Here is a 26327-nt window from a genome sequence, read left to right on the forward strand (position 1 = left end):
CTGACCTTCCACCTGCTCACTGTAGCCTTCAACCAAGTCATGAGTCATGAGGAAGTGGTGACAGGACAAAGCTATGCAGCTATGTGAGTACGTTCTCATCACATCCATCCACTGCCTTCTGAAATAAGCAGGCCACAAATGCTTTGAAACCCTCTCCACCTTGGTGGGATAGAATTTTTTAAATACAGCGCCTTGATTTGTACGTGACATATCATCTCATTCTGCTGCAAAGCTGTTGACAGGCACTTAAAACTGTGTAAGTATCTCCGATAAGCCTGAGCCAAAACATAAGGTCAGAGTCTGTGTTTATGCATGACAGGGGAGCTTGATACAGACGGGGACACCCAGACGGGGCTGTCCAGGATGAATCTGAGCACTAACACATGCAGGAGAGCAGTGTGTGAGAGACACACACAATGCCTGCCAACTTGCAGATGAGCGCTAATGACTGAGGATTTGCCTTGGCTGAGATAAGAAAGGATCTTACGGAAAGCAGATGGGCAAAACAGAAAGGAAAGCGAGGGGAGACGCCGAGGGACAGTGAGAGAGAAAACAAAGAAATGAAGACAAGCGTGAGATTAAAGTGGAAACGAAAAGTTGAGGTGAAAACTATGAGGAGAATTATGTCTGCGTTAAGAACCCAGAAGATTTGAATGAATAAAACTCACAACTCTGGAGGGAACTGAGGAATAAAGGCACAGACGAGGTGAGAAAAATAGAAAAAGACCGGGGAATACACAGCGATAAAGACATGTGAGTGACTGCATGTTTGTTGGAAAACACTAAAATAGAGCTACAGAATTTTATTGTGTGAAATAGATTGTGGTGGTTGTGTTTATTGGGTATTTTCAACCTATATTTAGTGCTTTAAACAGATTTAAAATGACCTTAATGTGACTTAAACTTGTTTCGGCTGTAATGGCCTTTCTATTCTTCTCCCCTCACCCTGCCCCTCCCTGAGCCTGGCTCTGTCAGAGGTTTCTTCCTGTTAAAAATGAGTTTTTCCTCCCTATTGTTGCCAAGTTCTTGCTCATAGGGAGTCGTCTGAATATTTCAGTTTCACTGTATTACTGTAGTGTCTTCACCGTATTATCTAAAGCAACTTGAGGTCACTGTTGTTGTGATTTGGGGGCTGTATACATAAAGCTGAATTGAATTGAATCCATCCAAAGGAACTTGTTAGAGTACTATAAGTGCAGTTATTATTGATGTGTCCCCTGCAACAACCCACACCGGTGAAAGAAGGAGATGACTTGAAAGAAATATTATAACATTAGTCAGGTGGGAATGCTTCTGTCAGGAGTGGTTCTCTTTTTATTTCTGCAATGGGTATTTTTTACTCCCAAAATATGAATATAAATTAAAAGTTCATATAAGCCTCAAATCTTTTGGGGTAAATGTAATTATCCCTGCCACTGTCAAACACACATATTCACACATGCACAGAGAGCTTCTCTGGTTCTGTGTATGCAGGCAGGTTAAGAAATATGGGTGTGATGGCTTCTATAAAAGCTTGGGTATCTTTGAAATCATCCCAAAATTAAGATGCATGCAATATATTTTTAATATGAACTTTTTCAAAATGAGGAAAAATCTGAAGTGGAAAGGTTGATAAATCAAAATACTAAATAAGATAATTGATTCGTCATCGATGTAAACAGGTCATGATGTTAAGGCCTAAAGACCAGTTGATGACAGCCTGTCAACCATTGGTTGCTAGGGAAAAATGACTATTCTTCAACCACCGCTCAAACCTAAAGTGACTGTGGCAATCCATTACTTTGAGACCAAAACAATCGCAAAGAGGTATGTGGCGTAGTGCTTTCTGATTTCACCCAGTGGTTGCTGGACGTTGCTGGCAGTTGCTGTGAAACTGACAGCTAAAACCCCAGTGAACAGGTCTAGAGACTGGCTGGCGAGACCCCGGCAACCTCCGAGTATTCCATAAATGGAACACTGATGAGTATTGTTTGCTGCTGCTAGGTGAAATTTGTTGCAAAGGTGTGTACAGTGCTGCACTTTGAGCCTCCTTGTGACTGCTGTGGTTGCTAGCAGACTGCCACAGTCACTCATAGTTTACATGAAAGACAATGCCTTGTCTATAAGAACTCGCCCACTAAGTGGTTATGAAAGTGTGAAAATTTGACACAAATCAGAAGTGCAGATTGTTTGCCTTCAAAAGAAAGAGAATTTTCAAAATAAAAGACCCTCTGATAATCTGCTTCGGATGTCTCTCACCTGTATTCCTGATGTAAAGAGTTCTCAGATAAGTTTTGCAAATGAAGTAATGCAAAAAACCAAACAAAACAAAAGATTTTTTTTAAAGGAGCAATTTTATGCTGTTAAAAGGCTGCTGTACTCCTTTGTTCCTTGCCCCACAGTTTCTGTATGTGTGCAGCTACTATGGATCCTTTATATTGAAAGACAATGAATTGTACTTTTGCCACAGCGTTTATCTGTAGCTCAGCGTGCTGGATTTCAGAAAGGACAACCTTTACATCATGCCGTAATCACCTTGAACTTACAAGTGAAACTGACACAAACAACATCAATAAGTGTCTGTGAGCTCCACCTCAGTCACTGCAAGCTAATCACAGTCCCCCAACACTGTTTGTGAAGCCCGCTGAGGAAGGCAATTAAGCCAGCTTCAAAACAGCAATGGCTAGGTTTTAGTTCGGCTAAGGCTGTCACTGAGTAAAATTAATGAGCTTGTTGCTGTTTATGTTGTCGGAGAAGCAGCTTTTTTCTAAGGTAATGGTGAAACCTAACAAGCTACTTTTTTCAGTAGATAATCTTGTAATGTAAGAAGTCGCCTTAAATTGCTCTAAAGAAATGACAGCAATGAAAAATCCCAGCTGAGGTAACCCTAAGCTATCACTTAAATATGCTGGAAAAACAGTGCGGCAACAATGTAGAAAAGAAAATGCACAATCACAATTGGCTGTGTATCACTGTGCCGTAGCTTCTCACCAGGAATTTGCGCTTCTGCTTCCACTGTGTGCCCTGAGCATTGGTGTGACGATGGGCTTCCGTCACCAAGCGGATCAGCTCCCACTCAGCCCCCGTGGGCTCCGGACGGGTCTGGAGGGATTTTACCATCTCCTCCTTCTTACGCCGCTCCCTGTTCTCCTCAATCAGGCGCCGTTTAGCCACCCGTTTTGAGTCATCCAGTACCACTGGAGGGAAAAGGAGGTGGGAAGAGGAGGAGGAAGAAATTAGAAAAAAAAGGCAGGCACACTGCTTGTGTATCACCTGAAATTTGTTTGCATATATATAAAGTTGCAGCTCCAGCTGTGAAATATTAGGTCCCCGTGCTGTTTAGTCTTACTACCTCTTGAATGTTTATTATAAAAATAAACAAGTGACATCAATTCATTTTCGTTTTATATTTTTGTGCGTGCACTCACAGTCCATGGCCATGCCCACAGCAATGCACTTCTTGAAGCGGCACAGCTGGCACTGGTTGCGGGTGATCTTGTCGATGATGCAGCAACCATCGTACTTACAGGAGTAGGCCGGGTGGAGGTTCTTCTGAATGGTCCTACGAAAAAAACCCTGGAGGTAGACAGAGCAGGCAGACGTGGATGTGACACAGATGGAGAAATACGAGCACAGTAAAAGCCCTGAAAACATTTTGCTTCCAGCCGCAACCGCTGCTGGCGGGAAGGGAGACATTTTAATTACCGCTGCTGCGTCTTTACTGTGAAATTTATGTGTTTAATGCAAAATTTGATTAAACGTATTGTCAGCCCCACTTGCTACTAAATCTGAGGCAATTTCTGTGAAAGCTACGCGGCGGCCCAATGATCTACGCACAAGACAAACAAACTGTAGATGGAAATGTGAAAGGAGATTTAATATTATGCTTGTATTATTAGATCTAAAGCATTCTTTTGACAGGCGTAGATACTTCTACATACCGAAGGGAAGTGAGCATGAAATATTTACCATAAATCAGATTTATTTGAAAAAAACAAAAGGAAAAAAAGTCTTTTTCCCCCCCAATGCTGCCCAATAACTGAGACATCAAATGCATCATTGCCAGCAACGCTCAATCCCTTCAGTGACGCCTAAATATAAAATGATAAACAAACACATGAGCAAAAGGAAGCAAAGCAGTCTGATCACACAGCACACTGACAGCGAGGAAGACAAATGACACACGGCTCAGAGATGAAGTGACAGCAATATGTGTATGACCTCGGTGCATGGCTGTTCACTATAAAGAGTGTGCGCGTGCACGGCTGTGAGTCGTGTGTCTTGGCACTTGACCTCGAAGGCATTAAATTAAGTTTTCCTGCAGCCATTATGCGGGTTATGAACCTGCTGTGGGCTTCTCTGGGTTTGTGTGTGTACCTTGCAGCCCTCGCAGGTAATGCAGCGGTAGTGGTAACCCGTGGCCTTGTCGCCACACACCACACATGGCTCATCCTTTTCGAGGTAGCTGGGAATGTACCCTGAAAGAGAAAGAACCAATGAAAAGACAGATCGTGTGTTTCTCACCGATGCTGTGGGCGAGCATCTATAAAACAATTACATCCTACCACGGCAGAAGTACTTCATCATCGTCGTCCTTACCTTTTTGTGCTACTGTACATCACTGTGAATTCAAACCTCTGAATAAGAAAGTAAAAGCACATTTGGAGACCTTGGAAGGAACACAACAGTAGTGTTCGAGTTTTTCACTGTGATGCCTGAATAAAAAAAATCGTCTGTTTCTTCACATCATTTAACCTGCAGGGTAACGCAGTCAGTACCTTTCTAATAGGGACAAGTGCTAATAATTCAAATAGGGCCACTAGACTATACCCACACAGTTTCTGTGGTGAACAGTACCGCTACGCAGCCTGTGGCACCTTTAAAGTGGTCAATGTGAGTTCACTTTCCAGCATCATATTTTTAGTTTTAGACTTTACTAGTGTAATTTTGCATGATTCACATAATAAAAAACTAAGTTACTTATGTTACTGTGACCTTTGAAGCCAAACGGTTTTAGCTCTCGTCTCTTTAAAGCTCCCCTCCTAGTAAACTGTAATGGTTTAACCTTTCTACAGCCATGCAGACGAGCACATCAGTGCACTGTGACACCGCTGTGTGGTTACAGAGGCAGCAGAGCTCACAATCAACCCCACTTACCCTCTGGTGCTACAGTAAATGTGGCCGGAGTTGAAATACTTCTTTTTACACTGGCATATGATAATGCTCTGAGGAGAGCATGTAAGAAGTGAACCCCCATTTGTAATTAGTCTTTAATTAGCAAACAGGATATTCAACAAGGTTTCCAAGTAACTAATAGGGTTAGACTGGGAGGAAGCTGTATTACATGAATTACTTTGGAAAGTCTGCAAACTTTGTTTTAAACTAAAACAAGAAAAAAGTACTATGCATATTTTCCTACTTCAGTCATTCCTTTAAGTTGTGTACTGACACAAAGCTACTCAAATTACTGTGGTCACACAATTAAACACACAAGAGCTTTACTGTTTGGTTTGATCCTAACTGAGCTGAGGTTCTCACAGCAGATACTACAGCGCCAGTATTTGGATTGTTCTCTTTCTGTCCTATTTCACAGTCGTTCCTCTGCTTTAAACTCAGAAAAAGCACAGTTTGTTCTTTTTTCCATACTGCGAGACCAAAAAAGCAAGCAAGGAGACACAGGAAATAGCAGATTTGCAGACATTTCATGTGATATTTACAGTAGCTATGAAGCTGGGAGGGGCGGAGACGATGCACTACAAGTCGCAAAAAAATTCAGTGTGGGTGTTTTAAGTGCAGCCCCACACAAATCTCTGCACTTTGCACATACACGCACTGTGTGTGAGGATCGGGGTGTTGAGATTGTGATCTATCACACAGTATCACCAAGGAAGCGTCTGATTGGTCCCAAATTCATTCTGCAGCACGACAAAGACCCCAATCATAAAGAAAGAAGACTAAAGGTTCGCGCAACAGATGGTTCGGTCCCCACAGAGTTTCAGATTACATTAGGAGACGGAAGCGAATCCACAGAAGAACTGTGGCAAGCTCTCGGTGATTCAAAGAAAAAAAAAGCTGAAAAACCGGTGATGTTAAAGGCAAAGTACACAATAAGTATTGATTTAATGTAGTTTTACTTTTTCTATTGATTATATTTCTATTAAAAAAATGATATAGAAAATCTAATGAGGGAAATCTTTGAAAGCCTGCTTTTCTTTATTTTTAGCGGTTAAAAATGGATCCAGTGATATACGCTTTTGTGTGTCTGTGTGCGTACACCAAGGCGTGGTGAGAGCAGTGACTGGCAGTGTCAGTTGGGCTCTGCCTTTTTGGCTCGGTTACAGATTTTAGAGGAGGAGGGGGAAGGCAAGAAGCGGATAGTGGGAAGAAGAGAAAAAAGACAAAAGAGAGAGAAGAGCACTTGCCAAAGGCACAAAAGTGACAGTTTTCCAAACTGAGGAGCACTTGGCTTCTTTCTGTCAAATTTAAAAAAAAAAAAAAAGATAAGAAGAACTTATCTAAAAAGAGAAAAAGAAAGAAAAGTAGTAAAAGGGAGGTGAGCCAGAGAAATGACAAAAGGTCAGATGGGAGAATGCAGGAGGGGAAAGAGGTTTAAAAAGGAGTCAGAAGAACCAGAGAACCATCACATAAGATAAAATGTGAGCCCCGCTGTGTTGGCAGGGCAGGCAGCAGCAGGCGGATCCCCGAGCCGCTGCTGTGGCTGTGTTTGGAAGCCAAGCCCAAAATCAATACCGCTGCAGCTCTCTGGCTCTGGCTGCCGGCCCCTCCCAGACGGGCCACCAGCAAAACGCAGGAAAAGGAAGGAGATTTTTCAAGTGTGGCTGAGTCAAGATAAATATTTTGTCTCCGCAAGTTTCCCACCATAACACTTGCCGTTTTTGTTTTATCAAAGTGTGTGTGCATGTGAGAGTATGTCTGTGTGTGTGAGTGAAATCGGGTGGGGAGGGGCGTTTGAATCCCTGAAGGAGTCTCGGGATTGTTTCTTAGAGGTCCTTACATGACAACATCCAAGCGAGGTGACATTTGAAACTGTAAACACTGATGACACCGGAGGACAATACTACACCGATAGCTGGAGTTGAATCAACAGCTATTACGCAAAGCTAAGTGCAGCTGTGTTTATTGTCCCTTCCCTGAATGCCACTTAAAATCTATTGCTGTAAATGGATTAAATGCTGTGTTTATGTACCGCTGAAAGGGCCCGAGAAGAATTGATCAAACTACCAATTATGGCAAACGTGGCAAAAATCGTTTTGGTCAATGCGCTTTTGTCTGGTGCTTTTTGTTTTAAACAGCCTTCTTTTAAGCGGTGGACGTCCTTGAACTTTTAATAAATGAATTAAGTTAAAATGAAACTAAAATAGCGGTGGGCACAGGGTTGCTCTGTCAGAGGAGGGTTTATTTTTGCCTGGGAACATAATCCTGCAGGGGCAAAAGCCAGTTTCTGGTTCCTTTACAGAAGATGTGAAAATGCAGACAAAGGGAGCGACAAGAAACTGAGGTGGCAGAAGGCTTGTGCACTTTGAGAGAACGGAAAATAGAGTAATGTGCAAAGGAAAAAAAGAGAATCAGTGCATCCAAAATCCTTGCATTCGCTCCTGCTTATCCTTGTCAGGGTCGCGGGGCGCGCTTGAGCCTATCCCAGCTGTCTTAGGGTGAGAGGCAGGGTACACCCTGGATAGGTTGCCAGTCTGTCGCAGGGCTAACACACAGACAGAGACAAACAACCACACTCACATTCACTCCCCTATTCACACCTATAGGCAATTTAGTGTTTCCAATTAACCTATCCCCACTAACTGCATGTCTCTGGATTGTGGGAGGAAGCCGGAGCACCCGGAGAGAACCCACGCAAACACAGGGAGAACATGCAAACTCCACATAGAAAGACCCCGGCCTGATGGTGGAATTGAACTCAGGCAACAGTGCTGACATCCATGCCACTGTGCTTGCCCTGCATCCAAAATCGAAAACCTAAAATGTTTGATGCACATATTACCAGTAATGCCAGTAATCCAAAACCTCAGTCTTCAGTCTGCAGTCAAAGCTCGTACAAGTTTTTGGTTTAAAGGATGCAACAGTTTGTAACATCATCACAGCCCTGTAAGCACTTATCCTGGCATTTTGGGTGCTCTGGACTTCTTGCAATCTTCTACCGATTGATTAAAAACAAAGAAACTTTTTCAAGCTGTTTCAGCTTTTCCTTGGTGTAATCTGAGAAGTTCTGAGCTCCTGCACATATAACTGACTTGATTGTACACTTCTGTGTCCAGCCTGGAGAACTGGAAGGGGCACGACAAGCTGAAATTACACCAAATGTGCCATATGGATAATAAGGACATGAATGGCTCATTAGCGATTCATGCAAAGCTACTCTTGTAAAGTAGCTCTACTGTAAATCTACTATCTATCAAGATGATTTGGTTACCTAGGCTTAGATTATTGGCTTCATTATTAACATATTATAATCGTCTATATTTATGCTAGTCGCCTATTAATGCACTGTATGGACACAACACAATGATATTATGGTTGTTAAGGTATCCATTCACTTGCTGAGGGTTGGTCCACTCTCAGAGGAAAATTCTGACAGTGTATATAATTGAATCTCAGACAACCATGCCCCTAAGACAGACATACTGTCATACTTTCCCAGTTCAAATGAACCATGGCAGGTAAAGCATGGCACAAGCAGTCATGCAGGGAGGAAGCCTGCTGGGAGGGGAAACATTTGGACTCAGCCTTGGGAGATATATTTTATTAAATCAGCTATCCTGTAGACTTGGATTTTTATGTTGGTGTTCCTCCCACTCTATCGCTCCCAATCTCTCACCTCCCTTCCTCACTCGCTTCTTCCAGCTCAGGGGATTTGGAGCTGTCACTCTGACAATGAACTGCATCCAACATGAAAACAGACAAAGCAGAAGGCTTTCGTTTATTGATGACAGGTGCCAAGATGTTTTACTTCTTCTCTTTGCTCTTGACAAATTGAAAGTGTAATGTACACGCGGCAGGAATCAATCTTGTGCTTAACTTCTTTGCAGTCACTCACTCAGTGCTTGGGTACACTGTGGCGAGACTGAGAGTCCTTTTTTATAAAGCAAAAAAGATTCAGAGAATCCAAAAATATATCAAACACCTCCAAAACAAAGTGCTGGAAAAGCAATTTTCAAAATGAATGGTTACCTATATTTGGAGACTGTTTGTTCTCTAAAGTAAAGGGGTACATCTGAAGACGTCAGGCATATTTCAGGTAAGAGAAGTGCTTTTTTCTTAGGTGCCACTCCAGAGAGTCAATCCATCAGACACTCACCAGTCATGCTCTTCACCGAACATTGGCTGTTCTTCCTCTTCCTTTTTGGGCCATTGAGCCACCTGAGAAATAACAAAGGAACAAAGAGAGACAAGCAAAGAGGAACAATCAACGCCTGTAAATATACAACACTTATTTCTGTAAAGCTGTATGTATGTAGGTCATAAAGAAAATATATAGCCAGGTATGCCAAACACATCACAGTCTGAGCTGAATCAGACAAATCACATCTGGAGGGGGTTTGGCTCACACTGACATCACATTGCAGGCAGGTGTCTGGTTGTTCAGCCAGACAGATTATGTGCCCTCAATTGTGATTTTTCAAATTGCACATCAAAGAACTGCAGACAAATGCTTTCTCCGCGAATGGAAAATAAGTAGATCTGATACAATAGCACCGTTTCCCTTTATGCCAACAAAACCAATCAGCAATGTGGCCACATCGTGAGGGGAATAAATACAGGTAAGTTCTGTTATATGTCTTTAGATGACAGATGGTAGCTTTGAGCTTGCATTTTGGCAAACACATGGTCAGCACTTCTGTTTATAGAGATTCGTCAGCTTCAAAATCAAGCTAATGAGAATCAATACCAGATGGAAATATCATTTTCCAAGTAATCCAAGTCTCCACGTTAATATCAGGTATAAATGGGCTCCAGGACAGATCTATAAACAACAGATCGAGTGACTAAGAGATAATGTAATCTGTATAATTCATGCTAAACCATATATGGAAAGTAAACTGGCTTCTCTATTTGTGTAAACCTTCTCCCTATATCCATTTACCAGCCAAGCATCTGGTACTCAAATCACGTAGAGATATAGGAGCATGATTTGCCACCATAAATTTTAATTTTCAGTTGTAACTGAGCTCTCTAGACCAAAAGTTAAGTCATAAAGTTTATGTCAAAGAAAAAGGCAGCTTTACTTGCAGCAAATTGATGCATTTTGGCAGTAAAAGCTGAAAGTGCTCCCAAACTGAATCCAAGTAGCAGGAAAAAGACTTTGCGGGGAATACTAGTAAGGTCCCCAAAACCATGCCAATTACGAGAGCGCTCATGGGGAAACCCCACAATAGCAGCCGAAAGACAAGAACTGCAAAGAGTGTAGGTGTCAACCATGCAGCCAAAAGCAACACGCATTCACAGCAAGGATGTGCACACACACCTGAAGCCACGCTGACACATGTGGAAGGCATGTAAAGCGCAGATGGGAGCTGGCTGCTTGCAGGAGAGTTATGAAAGCAGAGAGAGGTGAGGTAAGGGGGGTTATGAAAAGCGAGTACAGTATGGGCCGGAGTCAGCGAGTGCTCCCTGCAAGTCTGGGATGTGTTTAGAATCCCAAGAGTCCAGCTCTTTGCTCTCTAACAGCCTCCGGCTCTCCTCCCACACCAGGACCCTTTAACGCCAGCTGCAGGAGAGGGAGCAGGACTCCATTACAACCATAAATAAACTGAGCTCCAACTCTGCTGGACTCTAGGTCACAACACACAAGCCTCTGAGTTAAATTTGCTCTGTGACAGAGATGTATAAGAGTGTACTCTTTATTAATGGGTGAAAGGATCCTTCCTCTGCTGCTACATTTTAATCTTATGAAAGGAGTTTTTAATGAGAGAGTCGCTGCCTTTCTAATGACATAACCGGGTTCAAATGGCGGTCACGGCAAGCCGTCCCTGATTAGCTACTGCAATAAGACATCCAAAGACAGGCATCTAGAGAGATGGATAATTTAATAATTTAAATACTCTTAACTTAAGCATATGAGTGGATTTGAATAGTAAACTTAAAATGGGACTGAACTTCCTAACTCAAGTTGACAAATCATCCCTTTATTAAGTAAAGTTCATGCAAGCTGTTGCCCTGTTAGCCATCAACAACAAATAAATAAAAGGTAGGTTAGTCTCCTCCAGACTGTACATGGATAAAGGAGCGTTAGCCACTGTGAAGTCAGCCATTGTTTGCATACTTGAATTCAGAAGTCTCAACTTTAGCTTATTGCTGTTGCCATCTTGGTCTCTAAAGCCACAATTGGACAATAGTGTAAGCTCCAACTTACCTAATACTAGCAGTGAATTCACATTTTTAGACCCAGCACACTTTCAAGAACGCGAGAAAGTAAGTGTCATCTTAATCAAAAAAAATCATAACACGCTTTTCTATTTTCTAGCCTTTTTGTAAAACAGTAAATCTGAAAACTCACGAATAGCAACAATATGAACTGTTTCATGAAATAAATCCAAAAAAGCATCAACATGGACAGTTCAGTGGCTTGATGAGCTTTAAAATCTAGCTGATGCATTTAATAAAGAATAGCTTTAAGCTTGATATAATTTGAACAAATGACTTGCAAAAATATTCAACTGCCATCCAGACTCCATGAACTGTATGGAGGAAGTTAGCGTTTTAACATGAGAGCGTGGCTTCTGGAGCCTTCTTGCTTTATGAAGCGATAAACTCTCTTAACCTAAATGAACAGAAAACAGAGGTGATTGTGTTTGGTCCCTGTGACCACTGCGACTTTGGCCCCTTAGAAATGTTTAAAAAAAAAAAAAAAACCTTTGCGAGGAACCTAGGAGTGATTTTTGACTCCAATGTAATGTTTGATAAACAGATCAATGCTGTAATCAAGTTTTTTTCATCTTCGGCTACTTGCTAAAGTGAAGCCATTTCTCTTTTTTAGAGACTTTGAGAGAGCTATCCATGCCTTCATTTCATCTTGCCTCGACTATTGTAATAGTCTTTACTCTGCTGTTAGCCTGTCATCAGTTAGCCGTCTGCAGCTGGTCCAAAACACTGCAGCACGGTTACTAAGTGGCACACGCAAGCGAGAACACATATCTCCCATACTGGCATCATTACACTGTCTGCCAGTTAGTTTTCAAATTAATTTTAAGATTTTATTATTTGTTTTTAAGGCGTTGCATGGGTTAGCACCCTCATTCCTTTCCGATCTTTTAAATTGATACACTCCTGCAAACTCCTGCAAAATCACTGAGGTCTGCAGAATTCAAGTACAGAGGAGATCGGGACTTTGGTGCTCCTAAATTGTGGAACAAATTGCCCCTTCACATCAGGACCTCCCCAACACTGGAAACTTTCAAAACCCGTCTGAAAACCAACTTTTACTCCCTGGCTTTTAAATCAGAATGAGTTTGTATGACTTTTATTGATCTTATGTTTTACTCAAATCTTCTAATTTGATGATTGTTTTTCTTAACTTTTATCATGTCTCCCTATGTTTTTCTCTTTTGATTATCTTAATTGTACAGCCATGTGCCATATAAATAAATTTGACTTTGACTTTGATAAAGCGCTATACTGCCATGATTGCAGCTCTCAGTATGTCTTGTTTACACAAAGACAAAACAAAAAAGTTCTACACTAAATGAGCTCCAGTCATGTTACTCATTGCTTAATGTTTCTGTGGCTATATAGCACATTTTTCTTCTCTGCTCTCTTGGTCAAAAAAAAACCACACGTCTGATAAACAACATGTTTTATGTTACTGCTTCTAAATGAGACACAGGCTTTTCTTTTCTCCTGTAAGAGAGCATGTTTTTGTGTTTCACACCAGCAAACATTGTCTCCAACTGGGAAACATAACAATATAATTACCTGTCAGGCTCACGAGTTGCTATAATTGTGCATGAATGCCGGCTCAAACTACCCTTCATATTTTAAACTGGTTTTAATTATAGCAGTGTCTTGTTCTCAGCTATGGTTCCCTTTTGCACTTTTCAGAATACAAATGTGTATTATACTGGGCTCTTGAACAGCCTGTTGAATTAAGGCTTGATTTATCATGACTGTTGGGTATCTTCTTTAATGGATTTCAGTGGTCAAAAGCACGGTATAATGTTACTGGCACTGACAACCGTCTCCATTTCTAGCAGTTATGCTGCTCACCTGTGAAGCAACACTTCTACATACAACAACAAATTGATGCAATATGCATATTTTACAAAGTAATACCTAAAGAAATCCGAGAGCCTTTGAACACGGCTGTTGTTTTTCATTCACTTTGTGGGCAAACATGTCAGTTAAAGTGCCAGTAGGATGCGAAAAAAAAAGAATTAAAGCTGTCACAGCAGCAGAAAGATGCGATGGGGTTTTCACTCAATGCCACTCAAAGGTAAATATCTCTCCGTCTGCCAACTGGCTCCAACATCACCCCACGGAGCTGCTGGAGGCGACAACCATCAGACTGTCAGCTATGTGACAGCTCAGTCTTCCAGTGCAGCAGCATGTTGGTGCAGATGGGAACATCAGCAAACGGGATGACATCAGATACTCATTAATCAGGTCTCTGTCACTCCTACAAGGACTATACTTCTATACTACACTAAACACTATCCTATACCTCTGCATTTCTGTACAGAGAGTTTGCACAAACCCTAAGGTGCCGCAACACAAGCTCGGCAACGTGAGCTCTGATGAATGATGCAACAAATGGCAGAGTAATGACTAGTGATTCACTGAAAATTATAACAAAATAATAACAAAAACACAGAAACAACAGCTCTTTCTGACCAATTTTAACTAGTGACAGGAAAAAAGGAAATACTTTTCCCTAGCAACCGGTGGTTGCTAACTGGTCTCTAGGCCTTTGTGACCAGAGCAGCCAGCTAGCCTTAGCTAGCTAACGTGGACCACTTGAAAAACAGCGAGAAGATGAGGATCAACAGCAGCCGCAAGTGCAGAGAAACAAACTTTGTATTAAATCAAAATAAGAATTACGTAACCAACAGAGTGAGTTTCTACAAATATGCAAGAGAGGTTTTTAGCCACAGTAAAAAGCATGCTATTAGCATCAGCTAAAGCCATGATAAAATAGGCTATAACCCACCCTAACTTCAAATGTAGTCATGATGTCACATCCACATTGTGGTACCACAACTTAGAACTTATTACCAGATGGCAATGCCTAAAATCAAGGCTTTAATATGGGAATCCAGAAGCTAATGAGTCATATTACATTGCCTATCTCTGCCTTTTATATACAGTCTATGCAGTAACCTCAGAGGTGTTCTTTGTTCAAAGAGCTCTCATTAAAAAAAGACAGACATTGTGACGAGTGACCCTGAAAAATAAAATAGCTGTATAATACATAACATAATGGCATAAAATGACTGTATTTTAAAAAGTGGTTTAGTCTGAAAGCTTTTACGGCTGTTTAGATTCACAGTGGCATGTTGCATCTTCATCTGTTATGATGTTTTGTTGCTACAAACAAACAGAAAAGTAGATTTGTTTTATATATATATATATATATATATATATATATATATATATATATATATAAAAAAATTGTATTGCACAGTTGAGGAAGACGTTGGTCACTTAGCACATAGAAGACCTTCTGTTCATGGGTTTAAACTGAATATATGTTGATGGAATCTGAGTCTCTGCAGGTTGAGGCAGGACAGCGTGTGCTATACGAGCATACCAAAGTAAGTTCAATTCCCAGGTCTTGCTCCGCGGCGAGATACAGATTGCAACACAGTTCTAAATGTGCGAGTCCTGTAGACTGTGCCTCTCGGAAAACTCAATGCACATACTCTACATTCTCCGCAGTAAACAGTATAAAACCTAAACTGGCGTTCAAGAGCAGCAGATGAATTCCTTGCGGCTCGACATGTGTGCCGAATGTGGCCGCGCGGTCCAAAAACAAATACACAAGAGAAGAAACAAGAGTTTGAGCCAAAAGGATGACACAAACAAAACACATAGTGCTGACCTGATGTAGCAGTGGGAATGTAAAATATGCATGGCTGAGGTACAGTTCTAGTTAAAGCCGCAGCTAAAGATGTGCACGGCCCTCATGCATGGACACTGTCTGTTTTTCCCACTCTCCTTCACACTGATATCTCGTCCACTCGTGCTATGTTTAGCCTGCTGACCCACATGGATACTCTCTGCCGCTCCCTCCCTTTTATTCCTATCCATGGAACTTGGTACCACCCAGGCTCCTCTTATACAGTCAGCTTCTCCACTTGTGACTCTGACAGTGAGCGCGACACAGGTATTACTGGTCTGTCAGGTAACTGACACTGGAGGACTTAATAATAAAGATATAGATACACTACATAAAAAGCAGCCAACACCAGTCACAGGGAACTACAGTGTAGATCATTAAGGGTAAATATATATTTCCCCCCGTAAAAAGACAGACAATCTCTGAATACTCTAGCTGTTAATGACATTCAGGCCTTAAATCCTCCCCTCATTAGAGACATAGCATTTATAAAAGGAGCTAAAACAGCTGGTGAGAGCATTTGTTGTTGACTATATTTGGCTGCGGATTAATGCACATCTGGCACTCTAGACCATGTTAATGATGCAACATGTCACAATGAGCCATCAGTCTCCTCTCCCGTGGAACCAGCTCCCAGTTTGGCTGCAGGACAAAGACGTGAAAACCTCTCTACATTTAAACTTTGCTCTTTGATTGATTGATTGATTGATTGGTAATTTATTTCAAGATGTGAACAATATACAAGTACATTTAGAAAAGAAATGAGAGAAAAAAAATATACTATACAAATTACATACAAAAAAACATTCTGATTAATTTACATGTTGAAAGGGAGTGGGAAGAAGTATACACTTATTTAATCCCACCCCTGTCCCATAAATTATCAGTGAATATTTAGTCAGCTTCCTTACTGATATAATTTGTAATAAAAATAGTGAACAGATTTCTGATATACTATATACTATAATATCACATCATGAATTTTTTGTTTGTTTGTTTTTAAATAGAGACATTCACTTAATTTAAATATTTTCCTTTTCTTTATAGATCGAGAAGATCATATTTTTATAACTCTTTTTGAACAGTTTTATGTTTGGACATTGCTTTAATTCCATATTCAGTTTGTTCCATAGTTTCACTCCTTGAACAGAAACACAAAAGCCTTTTCTTGTAGTACGTACCTTCATTGTTTTGAAGTTACAAAAACCCCTTAAATTATAACTTCCTTCTTTCAAAAAAAACATACTCTGAATATTACCTGGCAGTTCTTTATTTTTTGCTTTGAATAGAATTTGTGCTGTTTGGAATTTCACTATATCGTCAATTTTCAATATTTCAGACTGCAAAAATAGTGAGTTTGTATGTTCCCTATAACCTGCATTGTGGATGATTCGAATTGCTTTCTTTTGAAGAGTAAAAAGTGAATGTAATGTGGTTTTATAGTTATTGCCCCAGACCTCTGCACAATAGCTTAAGTATGGTGAAACCAGTGAACAGTAGAGAATATGAAGTGATGTTCTGTCGAATACCTGTTTTGCCTTGTTTAGTACTGCAATGCTTCGTGATACTTTGGAATGAATATATCTTACGTGAGCTCTCCAGTTAAGTTTTTCATCTATTATTACCCCCAGAAATTTATTTTCACTGACTCTTTCAATATCAACACCATTTATTTGAATCTTTGCATTTGTATTTAAACTACTATTTCCAAATAACATAAGTTTAGATTTATTCAAATTTAATGATAATTTGTTTTTATCAAGCCAGAACTTCACTTTACTTATTTCATTAGTCATATCCTCCAATAAATTCTGCAGATCATCACCAGAGCAAAAAATGTTTGTATCGTCAGCAAAGAGAACCATTTTTAATACTTTGGACACTTTACAGATGTCGTTAATGTACAAGTTGAAGAATTTTGGACCCAAAACTGACCCTTGGGGTACACCACAAGCAATGTCCATACATAAGGAGCAACCACCATTTATTTTCACAAACTGCTTTCTGTCACTTAAATAACTCCGGACCCAATCTAAAACTACCCCTCTGACACCATAACGTTCCAGTTTTCTTATTAATATATCATGATCTATAGTGTCAAATGCCTTTGTCAAGTCTATGAATAACCCAGCCACATATTGCTTTTTGTCTATGGAATTTGTGATGTATTCTATTGAATCTAATAGTGCCGATGATGTTGATCTGCTTGATCTGAATCCGTACTGACTCTCAGTGAGTAGTTTATGTTTATCTATAAATTTTTCCAGTCTGTTTTTAAACAGTTTTTCAAGAACTTTTGAGAATTGAGGTAGTAAAGAGACAGGCCTGTAGTTTGTGAAATGGTGTTTGTTTCCAGATTTGTATAGAGGTATAACTTTTGCTATTTTCATTCTGTCTGGAAATCGACCAGTTTGAAATGATAAATTACAGATGTATGTAAATGGTTTTATAATAGCCTCAATGACTCTTTTAACCACTATCATATCAATATCATTACAATCCAAAGATTTGTGATTTTTACATTTTTTGACAATTTCAAGAACTTCATTTTCATCAACGGCTGTGAGAAACATAGAATATGGATTTCTGTCAATCAGTGTATCGGGTTTTTCCTGTGCTTTCCCAGGATGAGTGATTGTTCTTGCTAAATTTGGTCCAGCAGTTACAAAGCATTCATTGAGACTATTTGCCACAACATCCATATTGTATTCTTCATGGTCATTACAAATGAAATACTTGGGATAGTTCTTTTGTCCAGTCCCACATTTTATAACACTGTTCAGGATTTCCCATAATCTTTTATTATTATTTCTATTTATATCTAATTGCTTCTTATAGTATTCCTTTTTACTAAATCTAAGTATATTAGTTAACCTATTTTTATATCTTTTGTATCTGATTTCAGCATCTTTAGTTCTCGTTCTTAAGAACTCTCTGTATAGAGCATTTTTCTTTATACATGCATTTTGCAGACCTTTTGTTATCCATGGACAGTCCATATATTTCTGTTTCCTACTATATTGCTTTATTGGACAGTTGGTATTGTACAGCTTACAGTTTGCTTACAGTTTGAACTGGATCAGGTGACCCTGAATCAACCTTGTGTTATGCTGCTAAAGGCCAGCAAATATTTATTTATAGAGCTCTGCAGGCGCTCTGTAGATAATCGGTCCTACTAACAGAGCACTCAAAGCGCTTTCCTACTACAAGCCTCATTCGCTCACACAAGCTTTTTTTAAACCTAAAATTCACAGTGACGGATGCATCAGGGACAACCCAAGGATGGTATCTAGTATCTAGGAGAGATGGGATCAAACCGCTGACATTCCAATTAGGAGATGACCTGCGCCACCTCCTGAGCCACAGCCGTGGCATTACACACACACAGCTTTTCATAACTTTTGTATGTTGTAACCTCAGTTAAAGTTTTTCTTTATGTAATCAATACATATTTGTAATATTTTTACCCTCCTAACCACGCTCACTCTTCCTTTTTCACACTTATCTACATTCTGCCGATACTCTGCCTGTGATTGGCTAGAGTTTGTTGCCTTTTTTAATCTAGGTGAACGGAAACTGTCTGCTCTGAAGCTCGTGCATCTTAGACAGAACAACACAAAGATGCTCAAAATAGCCTGGAGAATTATATCCATAACAAACACTGAAAGAGGCCCCTGTCCTATGTTTAGAGGGCCACAGTCGCCTATTGTTGTGCTTACATGCTGCGGGCCAACAGCTGCGTCTGCCCCGTCCTATACATCCAGAGCTAATGGACACTTTGTTCCCGCCACTCTCTAAATTACAGGCTGAGGAAGAAGGGGATGTAGTATGCCACAGAGTGAAAGCAAGACAACTCCCTTTACATGATCATGAGAGAGAAATCCCAGTGCTTTTGCCAGTATGAAGCACTTGTTTTACACGTAACCACACCAAAGAGATCTGCAGCATGTATTTGCTGTTATTTCTGTGATCATGATATAATAACTCAAATTTATAACCCAAATCGAACAACACAAATGCAGTTCTGCCGTGAAATGTTCACAGCTCTTTAAAGTATCACTGAGATCCTGCAGGGGGACTTTTCTTTCACAAATGCAGAAATAAAACCTGACAGTGTTTCAGTCAATTAGTCTGAGGTTTACGCCGACTGACTCACAGATTGACACCCACCCACCTGGCCTTAATGGGTACCCGCCTCTCACATTAGGGGTAATTGTGAAATAAACTCTGGTTTAAGAGCTTTAAAAGATGGTAGACTGCAGGTCACACTGATCTCAAACAAACGAGGATGATCAAAATACATTTTTAAGTCCCCAACGAACAAAGGAAGGGGACGTTTAAAGCTATTTCAGCTAATCCCCTATTCACCACAGGTCGCCTACAGTGTCAAAAACATTTGGCAGATTTTTACACTGGATGCTCTTCCTGACACAACCCCCACAAGGATCTGTATCTCCTCATGGGATCAAACTGGGGATCTTTTGCTTGGTTAGGCAAATGTGTAAACCACTACACTCTGCATCCACAAACAAGGGAACAGGAAGTAATAGTCGTAAAATCCATAGGAAGAGAGCGAATAACAATGCTTTTAACGTGGGCACAGCAGGACATCCTCATGTATAGGGGGAAGGAAAAGCTGAATGTTGTTTATGTGCTCAGTTCCACCAAAGACACTGTTGTGGGAAAATCTGACCAACACAGAGACTTTGGCAGTGAGGAAACAAACCTTCACTCGTTCTTCACCTTCAATCAAAGGCTCATTCAAGTACATTGTACTTCACCAGATTCAATCAAATGTAACAATTTTACTTATGTAACAAAATTACAGGGAAAATTTTACATTCAAGTCAGAAATTTGGGCAGATTTTTTTTTTTGAGTGCATAAAGAAAAAGAAGCACAAAACATGCTTGAAGATCAAAATATGCAGATTGAGTGACACAGATGGCGTAAAAATTCACTTCAGGTTTATTTATCTAAATAACACCAACAATCACCTCAAGGCGCTTTATACTATATGATAAAGACCCTGCAGTGTTCTGGAGAAAACCCCAACAATCAAACCATTTTCCTTCCCAGCAGGAGCAGCCGCGGGGAGGGGCAGCCGTGCCCGGTTTGAGGGTGGGGGCGACAGGAAACAGCTACAACATGTAGACGACTGTCTGCAAAGCTTTGCAATCAATGCATAACCATGAAGTCCCTTAAAGCAGTCCACTATGCACTGCACTTAATGGCTGATAATATCATTCTGCTCCCTGTTTTCCTCCTGCCTGGCAGCTCCATCATCAACATCCTTGGTCCAGTATATCCACTCTCTCTCCTCTCAACATGTCAGCCTTGTCTCGCTAACTTTGTCTCCAAACTGCTCTGCCTGAACTGTCTCTTTCAGACTAACTGATAATCATTTCATCTTCAGCTCCACCATCTTTTTGTCAGTGCCACTGTCTCCAAACCATACATCATAGCAAGTCTCATCTTGTAAACCTTCCCTTTCACTCTTGCTCCTATCCCCAGTTTTTCACCTTCATCTTTCAGTTAAATGTCCCATGACTGGACATTTTATGCACTACGTTCAGATGCAAGAGAGCAGACATAACTGGAAATAAAAATCACGTGCTTCGATGAGGATCGTCCCACTTTTTCAAATAAGTGACAATTGGAATAAAACGTAGTGTGCAAAAACGAAACAAACAAACAAAGAAATTGTGCAGCGCAGAGAGCCAAACAATCACAGCTGGTTTTATTTTTACCATAACACTGTGCGGCTTGTATATAGCGTCATCAAAATGTGCGAGACCATCCAAGGAGGGGACGCTCTGCAGGGATACTTCTATGTCACAAACTTTTTCGCCCGCCATTCCTCTTCTCGTGTTTGTTTTGCATCTTCCAAGCAACAGTGACGCCATAAATCGCGGCTGTCAGTTACAAATTTTAAACAAGGTTTAAAAAAATATCTGAATGAGAACGTCTGGCAGTGACTGTTCCGAAGAATTCAGACTAGAATCTTTACACGCCGCACACACTGCACGGCGTTATCTGCTGAATGTAAACACCAGCTGAGCCCAACTGGAACTGATCTGGTGGGACTGGTCCTCATCAGCCAGCACCTCCAAACTGCATTCATAATCGGCCTGACAGTCGTTAAGTCCATCTCTAGGTTTACATACGGCATATGATTTGGAGAAAGAGCACATATTCTCCATGTGTGTCAATGTCATTGTTTTCCTTTGCAGGACAGGCGTCCTCCATTTGTCTCTACGTGTAGAAATTAAGAACAGCAGGTCTGTTTGAGGCTTAAGTGCGTTCCCTGACACAAATCCAACAGCACGACACAATTACTGCGAGCCATCTTATGTTATTTACAGTTGAGAGGAGCACTTAATACTTATTGTACACAGAGAAAGCCAACGATTCCACATGCAGACAAGCACCACCAGCTGAGCTGTGATCGTCTCTCGTGCATGATGGATGGGAGGATCTCACATAAGTGCAAAGGATAAAAACAGGCCTCGCGCCTCGTGAACAAAGTTTCCTGGATACAAGAGACTACACAACACTTGTATGGTGTAAGCCTTTACCACTGTTAATGCAACACAGTGCAAGCAGTCTTGCGTCAGCTATGGTGACATGTTCAGAGGAGTGATGCAAGGAAGAATCCGACATGTGCAGCAATTTGTGCATCTTAATATGTTAATAGGAGCACGAAGCAAAACAGCATCAAAAGCGAGTGCCGAGAATGAAATTTAGTGCATAGAATGTATATTTGTATGGATTTATTTATAGAAAAAAAAAAGAAAACAAAAATCAGCTGAACAAGGCTGACGATGTATCAATCAATCTTTAGGAGGAGGGCGTATTCTCCGTCTGCCTTCTGGTATCCAAAACACCACTTTAAAGGACCGGATCAGATCACAACAACTGGTTGACAACACGCAGAAGGGAGGGGTAGAAATTTAATAAAATCCACTGTCATGCTGAGCGCACTAGTGATATCCACTCTAAGCAGAAACCACTCCAGTCTGTAGCCTCGGGAGCTTAATTCATCGTCCTTTTAACGTGCAGAGTACTGCAGCCAGCAGGTACAGGTGTAAACAGAGATACACTCAGTTATTACACCCGCACATGTGAAATGAAGCAAGATGTCTTCTGCCACGCCGACTTTCTGTTTCCCCCGGCAGCAGAGCTGTTAATCTCCTGACAGGTGTCCGTGTTATCTTAGGAATCCGTCGGCCTCTGACGGTGCAGAACAGGCAGTCAGTCCCTCCACACGGTAACTTTTTTTTTTTTTTTTTTTTTTCCTCCTCTCTTTTTTTTTTTCTTATTGACAATGATTCACATGCAGTGAGTTGCATGTGATTCTGTCTTTAATTAATTTTTTTAATGTGTGTGTGTTGTAGGAGCGGCGGCTAGCAGCTATGAGAGAGTTGGTGAGACTTCTAAAGCCTGGAGGTCATGCACTCATCTATGTTTGGGCTTTTGAACAAGAGTACAACAAGCAGAGGTCTAAGTACCTCAAAGACCACAACAAAGAGCATAATGGGAAGGAAAACCTTACTAAAAACACATCCGAAGACAGACGGGAGCCTCATGGGAAATCGGCTATCCAGAATAGCGGACATTTAGAAGAAGGCTACGAACCTGTTGGCAAAGTGACTGATGGCAAGCTTAGTGTGCACACAAACCGCACAGCCTTTAACACCCAGGACCTTTTAGTTCCCTGGCATCTGAAAGAGGGGAAAAAACCAGGGGAGGAAGAGTCAGGAGATGGTGTGAAAAGGAATAAAAGAAAGGAGAAGTCTAAAAAGGTTTTAACTAACCAAACCAGAACTGACAGTAACCCTGGTCTCAGTCCAGGTTTTGATGCAAGTATGTCTCCTGGATTAAGACTTGACACTGATGACGCCACTCACAGCCCAGGCTCTAAGCCCAGTCCGAGTGGCACCACTCAGACCTCGAGTTCTCATCTGAAATCAGAGTCTGAGAGCCATCTAACCGCCGTCTTTCACCGCTATTATCATGTCTTCCACCAGGGGGAGCTGGAACAGCTGTGCAGCCAGGTGGATGGAGTCAAGGTACAGAGCAGCTACCATGACCAGGGTAACTGGTGTGTTATATTAGAGAAGGACTGACACACACGTCATTAAAATCATTTTTATGCAACTACAGATCTGCATAAATAAAGAATTTTAACTTAAAATTAAAGGATCCAGTTTTTGCCTTTTACATATATATGATTTTTAACTGTGTTGGAATAAATTAAAAACAAATCTCTGCTCCTGTTGTGCTTATTTATATCACCATGTTTTGACCTTGGCTGAGCAAACACACCTTTTCCCTGTTATGGTGTCATGGATCGAATAATCCCACTGCGATAAATCCCACCAGCTTTACTCAAAAATAAATGCAACTAAATGAAACATTTCTGGAGTTAGTATATCTACTAAGCATACTCTGGCTAGCTCACTGAAACCCCACAATAAAAACAAGCCTATTCAGCCGAGTGCAAAGACAAGACTGTACCTCACAGGCGATACAACCCTAATCTCAAAAAAAGTAAATACTAAATGTTAAACATTATTGTGCAGCACATAAGATCAACAGAACACAGTGTGCTTTGAGGTAGGAGCCAAAAAGGGTGTAAAACATGACCTTACATTTTACATAAATTTGACTGCGGAGACGAAAGACTGAAAACGTTCCGGTGTTAAATTCAAACACTGCATGTTAATGCCGGTGTCCAGTACTGCCTTCAAATGCTCGCTTTATCCTCTGACTGCTCAGCCTGTAAATGGTATATACCACATGGTGTAAATACAACTACTCATTTAAGACAACAAGACGACAAACCTGTAAGGAAGGGTCTTTTTCGGCATGATTTAATCCAAACATTTCATGTTTTTGTGACAGTTTTATCCAAAATATATACATTTTTTATTGTAATAAGTTAGAGTTCACCCTGAAAATCAAATGTAGGACATGCAGAGAAGTGGTGTGACAGAAGAAGATACTCGTTGAAGGTAGATGATCTACTGTGGTGAGCCCAAAAGGGAGCAACCAAAAGCTGAAAGTGCTATTAATCCATCTGTTCAAATACAACAGGACTGTGAGCAGGTTATGTAGGACCTAATGGGAACCCACTCAGCTGAGCTGTAATTAGCTGGCTGCACGCTTTAATTGGCGGATGTAGTCAGACAGTTCCGACATGAAACTGCACACACATATCTAGGTCATGATTTGTGGAAAGAGGTGTTGCTATAGTGTACTTCTTAAGATTCTGACCACCAGCTAGTTTCCACTAGATTCATGCCAGAGGAGAAACACGTATACTTGATTTAAGGGTGAAACAGATTTCTGTTGTGTTAAAATTGCTCATTTAAGAACTTATGGGCAACAACAAATACTATAAAATAAAGACCTGATGTGATTAAACAGAAGCTTTCATGAAGCTTTCAACACTTATTTTGTGAAACCACAAAACCAACCTGTCATTACACCTTCAAATAACTGTGAAGGCGACGTGTCTTTACCTTCGACATTTCACAGTTCAAATGAAAGGAAATCGTGGTGCTTTCTAATTAAAGACTTGTTTCAAACCCAAAGCAGCCTGATATACAGCGATAACTATTTCCTTTACCCAGAGGCCTCTTCCATACAGAGGGGCCCCTTCCTCTAGCAGTATGAGAAAACAGTCCATTCCACTAATATTATGTTTTCATTAATGAGAAGGGGCTTAAAAAGCGCCATGTTTGTTTGCATTTAGGCTAGACTGACTCAGTCTGAAGAAGCTGAGCGAGGGCGCGGACGTCAGGGTCAGGAGCAGCTGAAGGTCTAGTTTCTCAGAAACAATTCAGACAAGAGGGAAAGGGCAAGAGGGAGAGAGGGGCGAGTGGTACGGAGGAAAAAAAGAGAACACGACGATGCTTAGCTTATCTTGAAAAATGAATACTGCCTTATCAGAAAACCTCTTTTCTACAGCACTAAGAAAAAAATCATGGCTGCTTCAGTAAAGATACAACCTACAGTAGGAAAGCTAAAGGTAGAGAAGGAGATGGGATGGCTATAAAGGAACTGGTACGACTACTGCTTACTTTTAACAGCCATTATGAAACAACGATGCCATTTCAAAATTTCAAAATTTGCTTCTGAGGCATTAAACTGTGTTAACGTTAAACAATAAATACATAATTCAAACTCACTGTTTCTCTTCTCCCTCTGATGGGTTAGAGTCCTGCTCCTTGGGCATGTGTTCCATTCACCTTAATTCCATCCAGCAGCCAATCATGAGAGACTGAGGCAAGCCCCACCCTCGGATGCACACTTGTCATTCGCCGGTTGGGACGAGTCGGTCAACAAAACATAACAGGGGCCAGTCCCTAGGGGCCGGTCCCTGGTGTCCTCGGAAGGTGGGTTTTGGGCGTTTCTCCAAAAGGAGTGCACCCGGTGTGTTGTTGCTCAGGGTGATGCTGGAAAATATGAAAGATGATGTAGGTTCCTCGGGTATATCAGCTGGCCTTGAGGCCAGGGCTGGAGGTGGATGACAGTCTCAGGAACGCAGTGGCAGGACTGGGATCCAGGCTGGAAGAGAACAAAGGTCACACTCAGATTAAAAAGTCTCCAGATATGAAACAATGGGAATATGTGCACGACTAAAGCTCCCATCTATCAGGACAATAATGATCACTTAATGATTAATACACTGGAAAAATAGAAACCACATTGAAATATCAGGCATAGATTGAAGTTTAGACTGTCCTTGGGCAAGATAATAACCCCAAGTTGCTCTCTGATGAATGTGTGTGAATGTTAGATAGAACGCACTTAGAGAACGCAGCAACCACGTCACTAATTATGGAGGAATTATGGCTTAACTCTGAATGAAGGTAGTTAAAGTAGTTGTAGTTTCGGTGGACAGCAACAGAATAAAGTTGCTACAAAGACAGCCACTGAAGACCTGGTTGTTCTCGAAACAACCTTTTCAAAGACAACAAGACATTCCACACAACACCACAACACTCATTTTAGTCCTAAGAGTCCAAACTGACAGTGAGTTTCCTGTGACAGCAGGCTGGAGAAATCTGGAAGTGTTCATATCAGAGAAGCTGCAGTCACAGAGTCAAGGTTACTTTTTTCACTACAATGCTCTATAAAAATGTGTCGGAGAGAATGATCCCAAGATTTGAATCACTAGGAACCAAGGTAGACACAGAAATCAGACCTCAACTCTGTAAAACCCAACCCATCTCAAAACCTGAGACACAAACTTGA

At 40.9% G+C, this 26327-nt stretch overlaps 1 protein-coding gene across 3 annotated transcripts in view; it reads right to left on the bottom strand.

Annotated features, from left to right (window-relative positions):
- LOC146627064 (thyroid hormone receptor alpha-B-like) overlaps positions 1-26327 on the bottom strand; it is a 156438-nt gene that overhangs the window by 17286 nt on the left and 112825 nt on the right. For 2 of the 3 annotated variants that reach the window (XM_085361580.1, XM_085361582.1), the window contains 5 exons: positions 25259-25637; positions 9311-9372; positions 4357-4457; positions 3408-3555; positions 2971-3176 (listed from right to left, as the gene is read on the bottom strand). In XM_085361580.1, coding sequence (XP_085217706.1) covers positions 2971-3176; positions 3408-3555; positions 4357-4457; positions 9311-9372; positions 25259-25314 — 573 coding nt within the window. In that variant the 5' untranslated portion in view covers positions 25315-25637. Of the gene's footprint in view, positions 1-2970; positions 3177-3407; positions 3556-4356; positions 4463-9310; positions 9373-25258; positions 25638-26327 lie in introns of those variants that run through there. The other variant, XM_085361583.1, reaches the window with a different exon arrangement.

Source organism: Diplotaxodon limnothrissa, linkage group LG8 (assembly GCF_057381915.1).
Source record: "Diplotaxodon limnothrissa isolate DT_005_m linkage group LG8, D_limnothrissa_male_GT1.1, whole genome shotgun sequence".
Lineage (NCBI taxonomy): Eukaryota > Metazoa > Chordata > Actinopteri > Cichliformes > Cichlidae > Diplotaxodon > Diplotaxodon limnothrissa.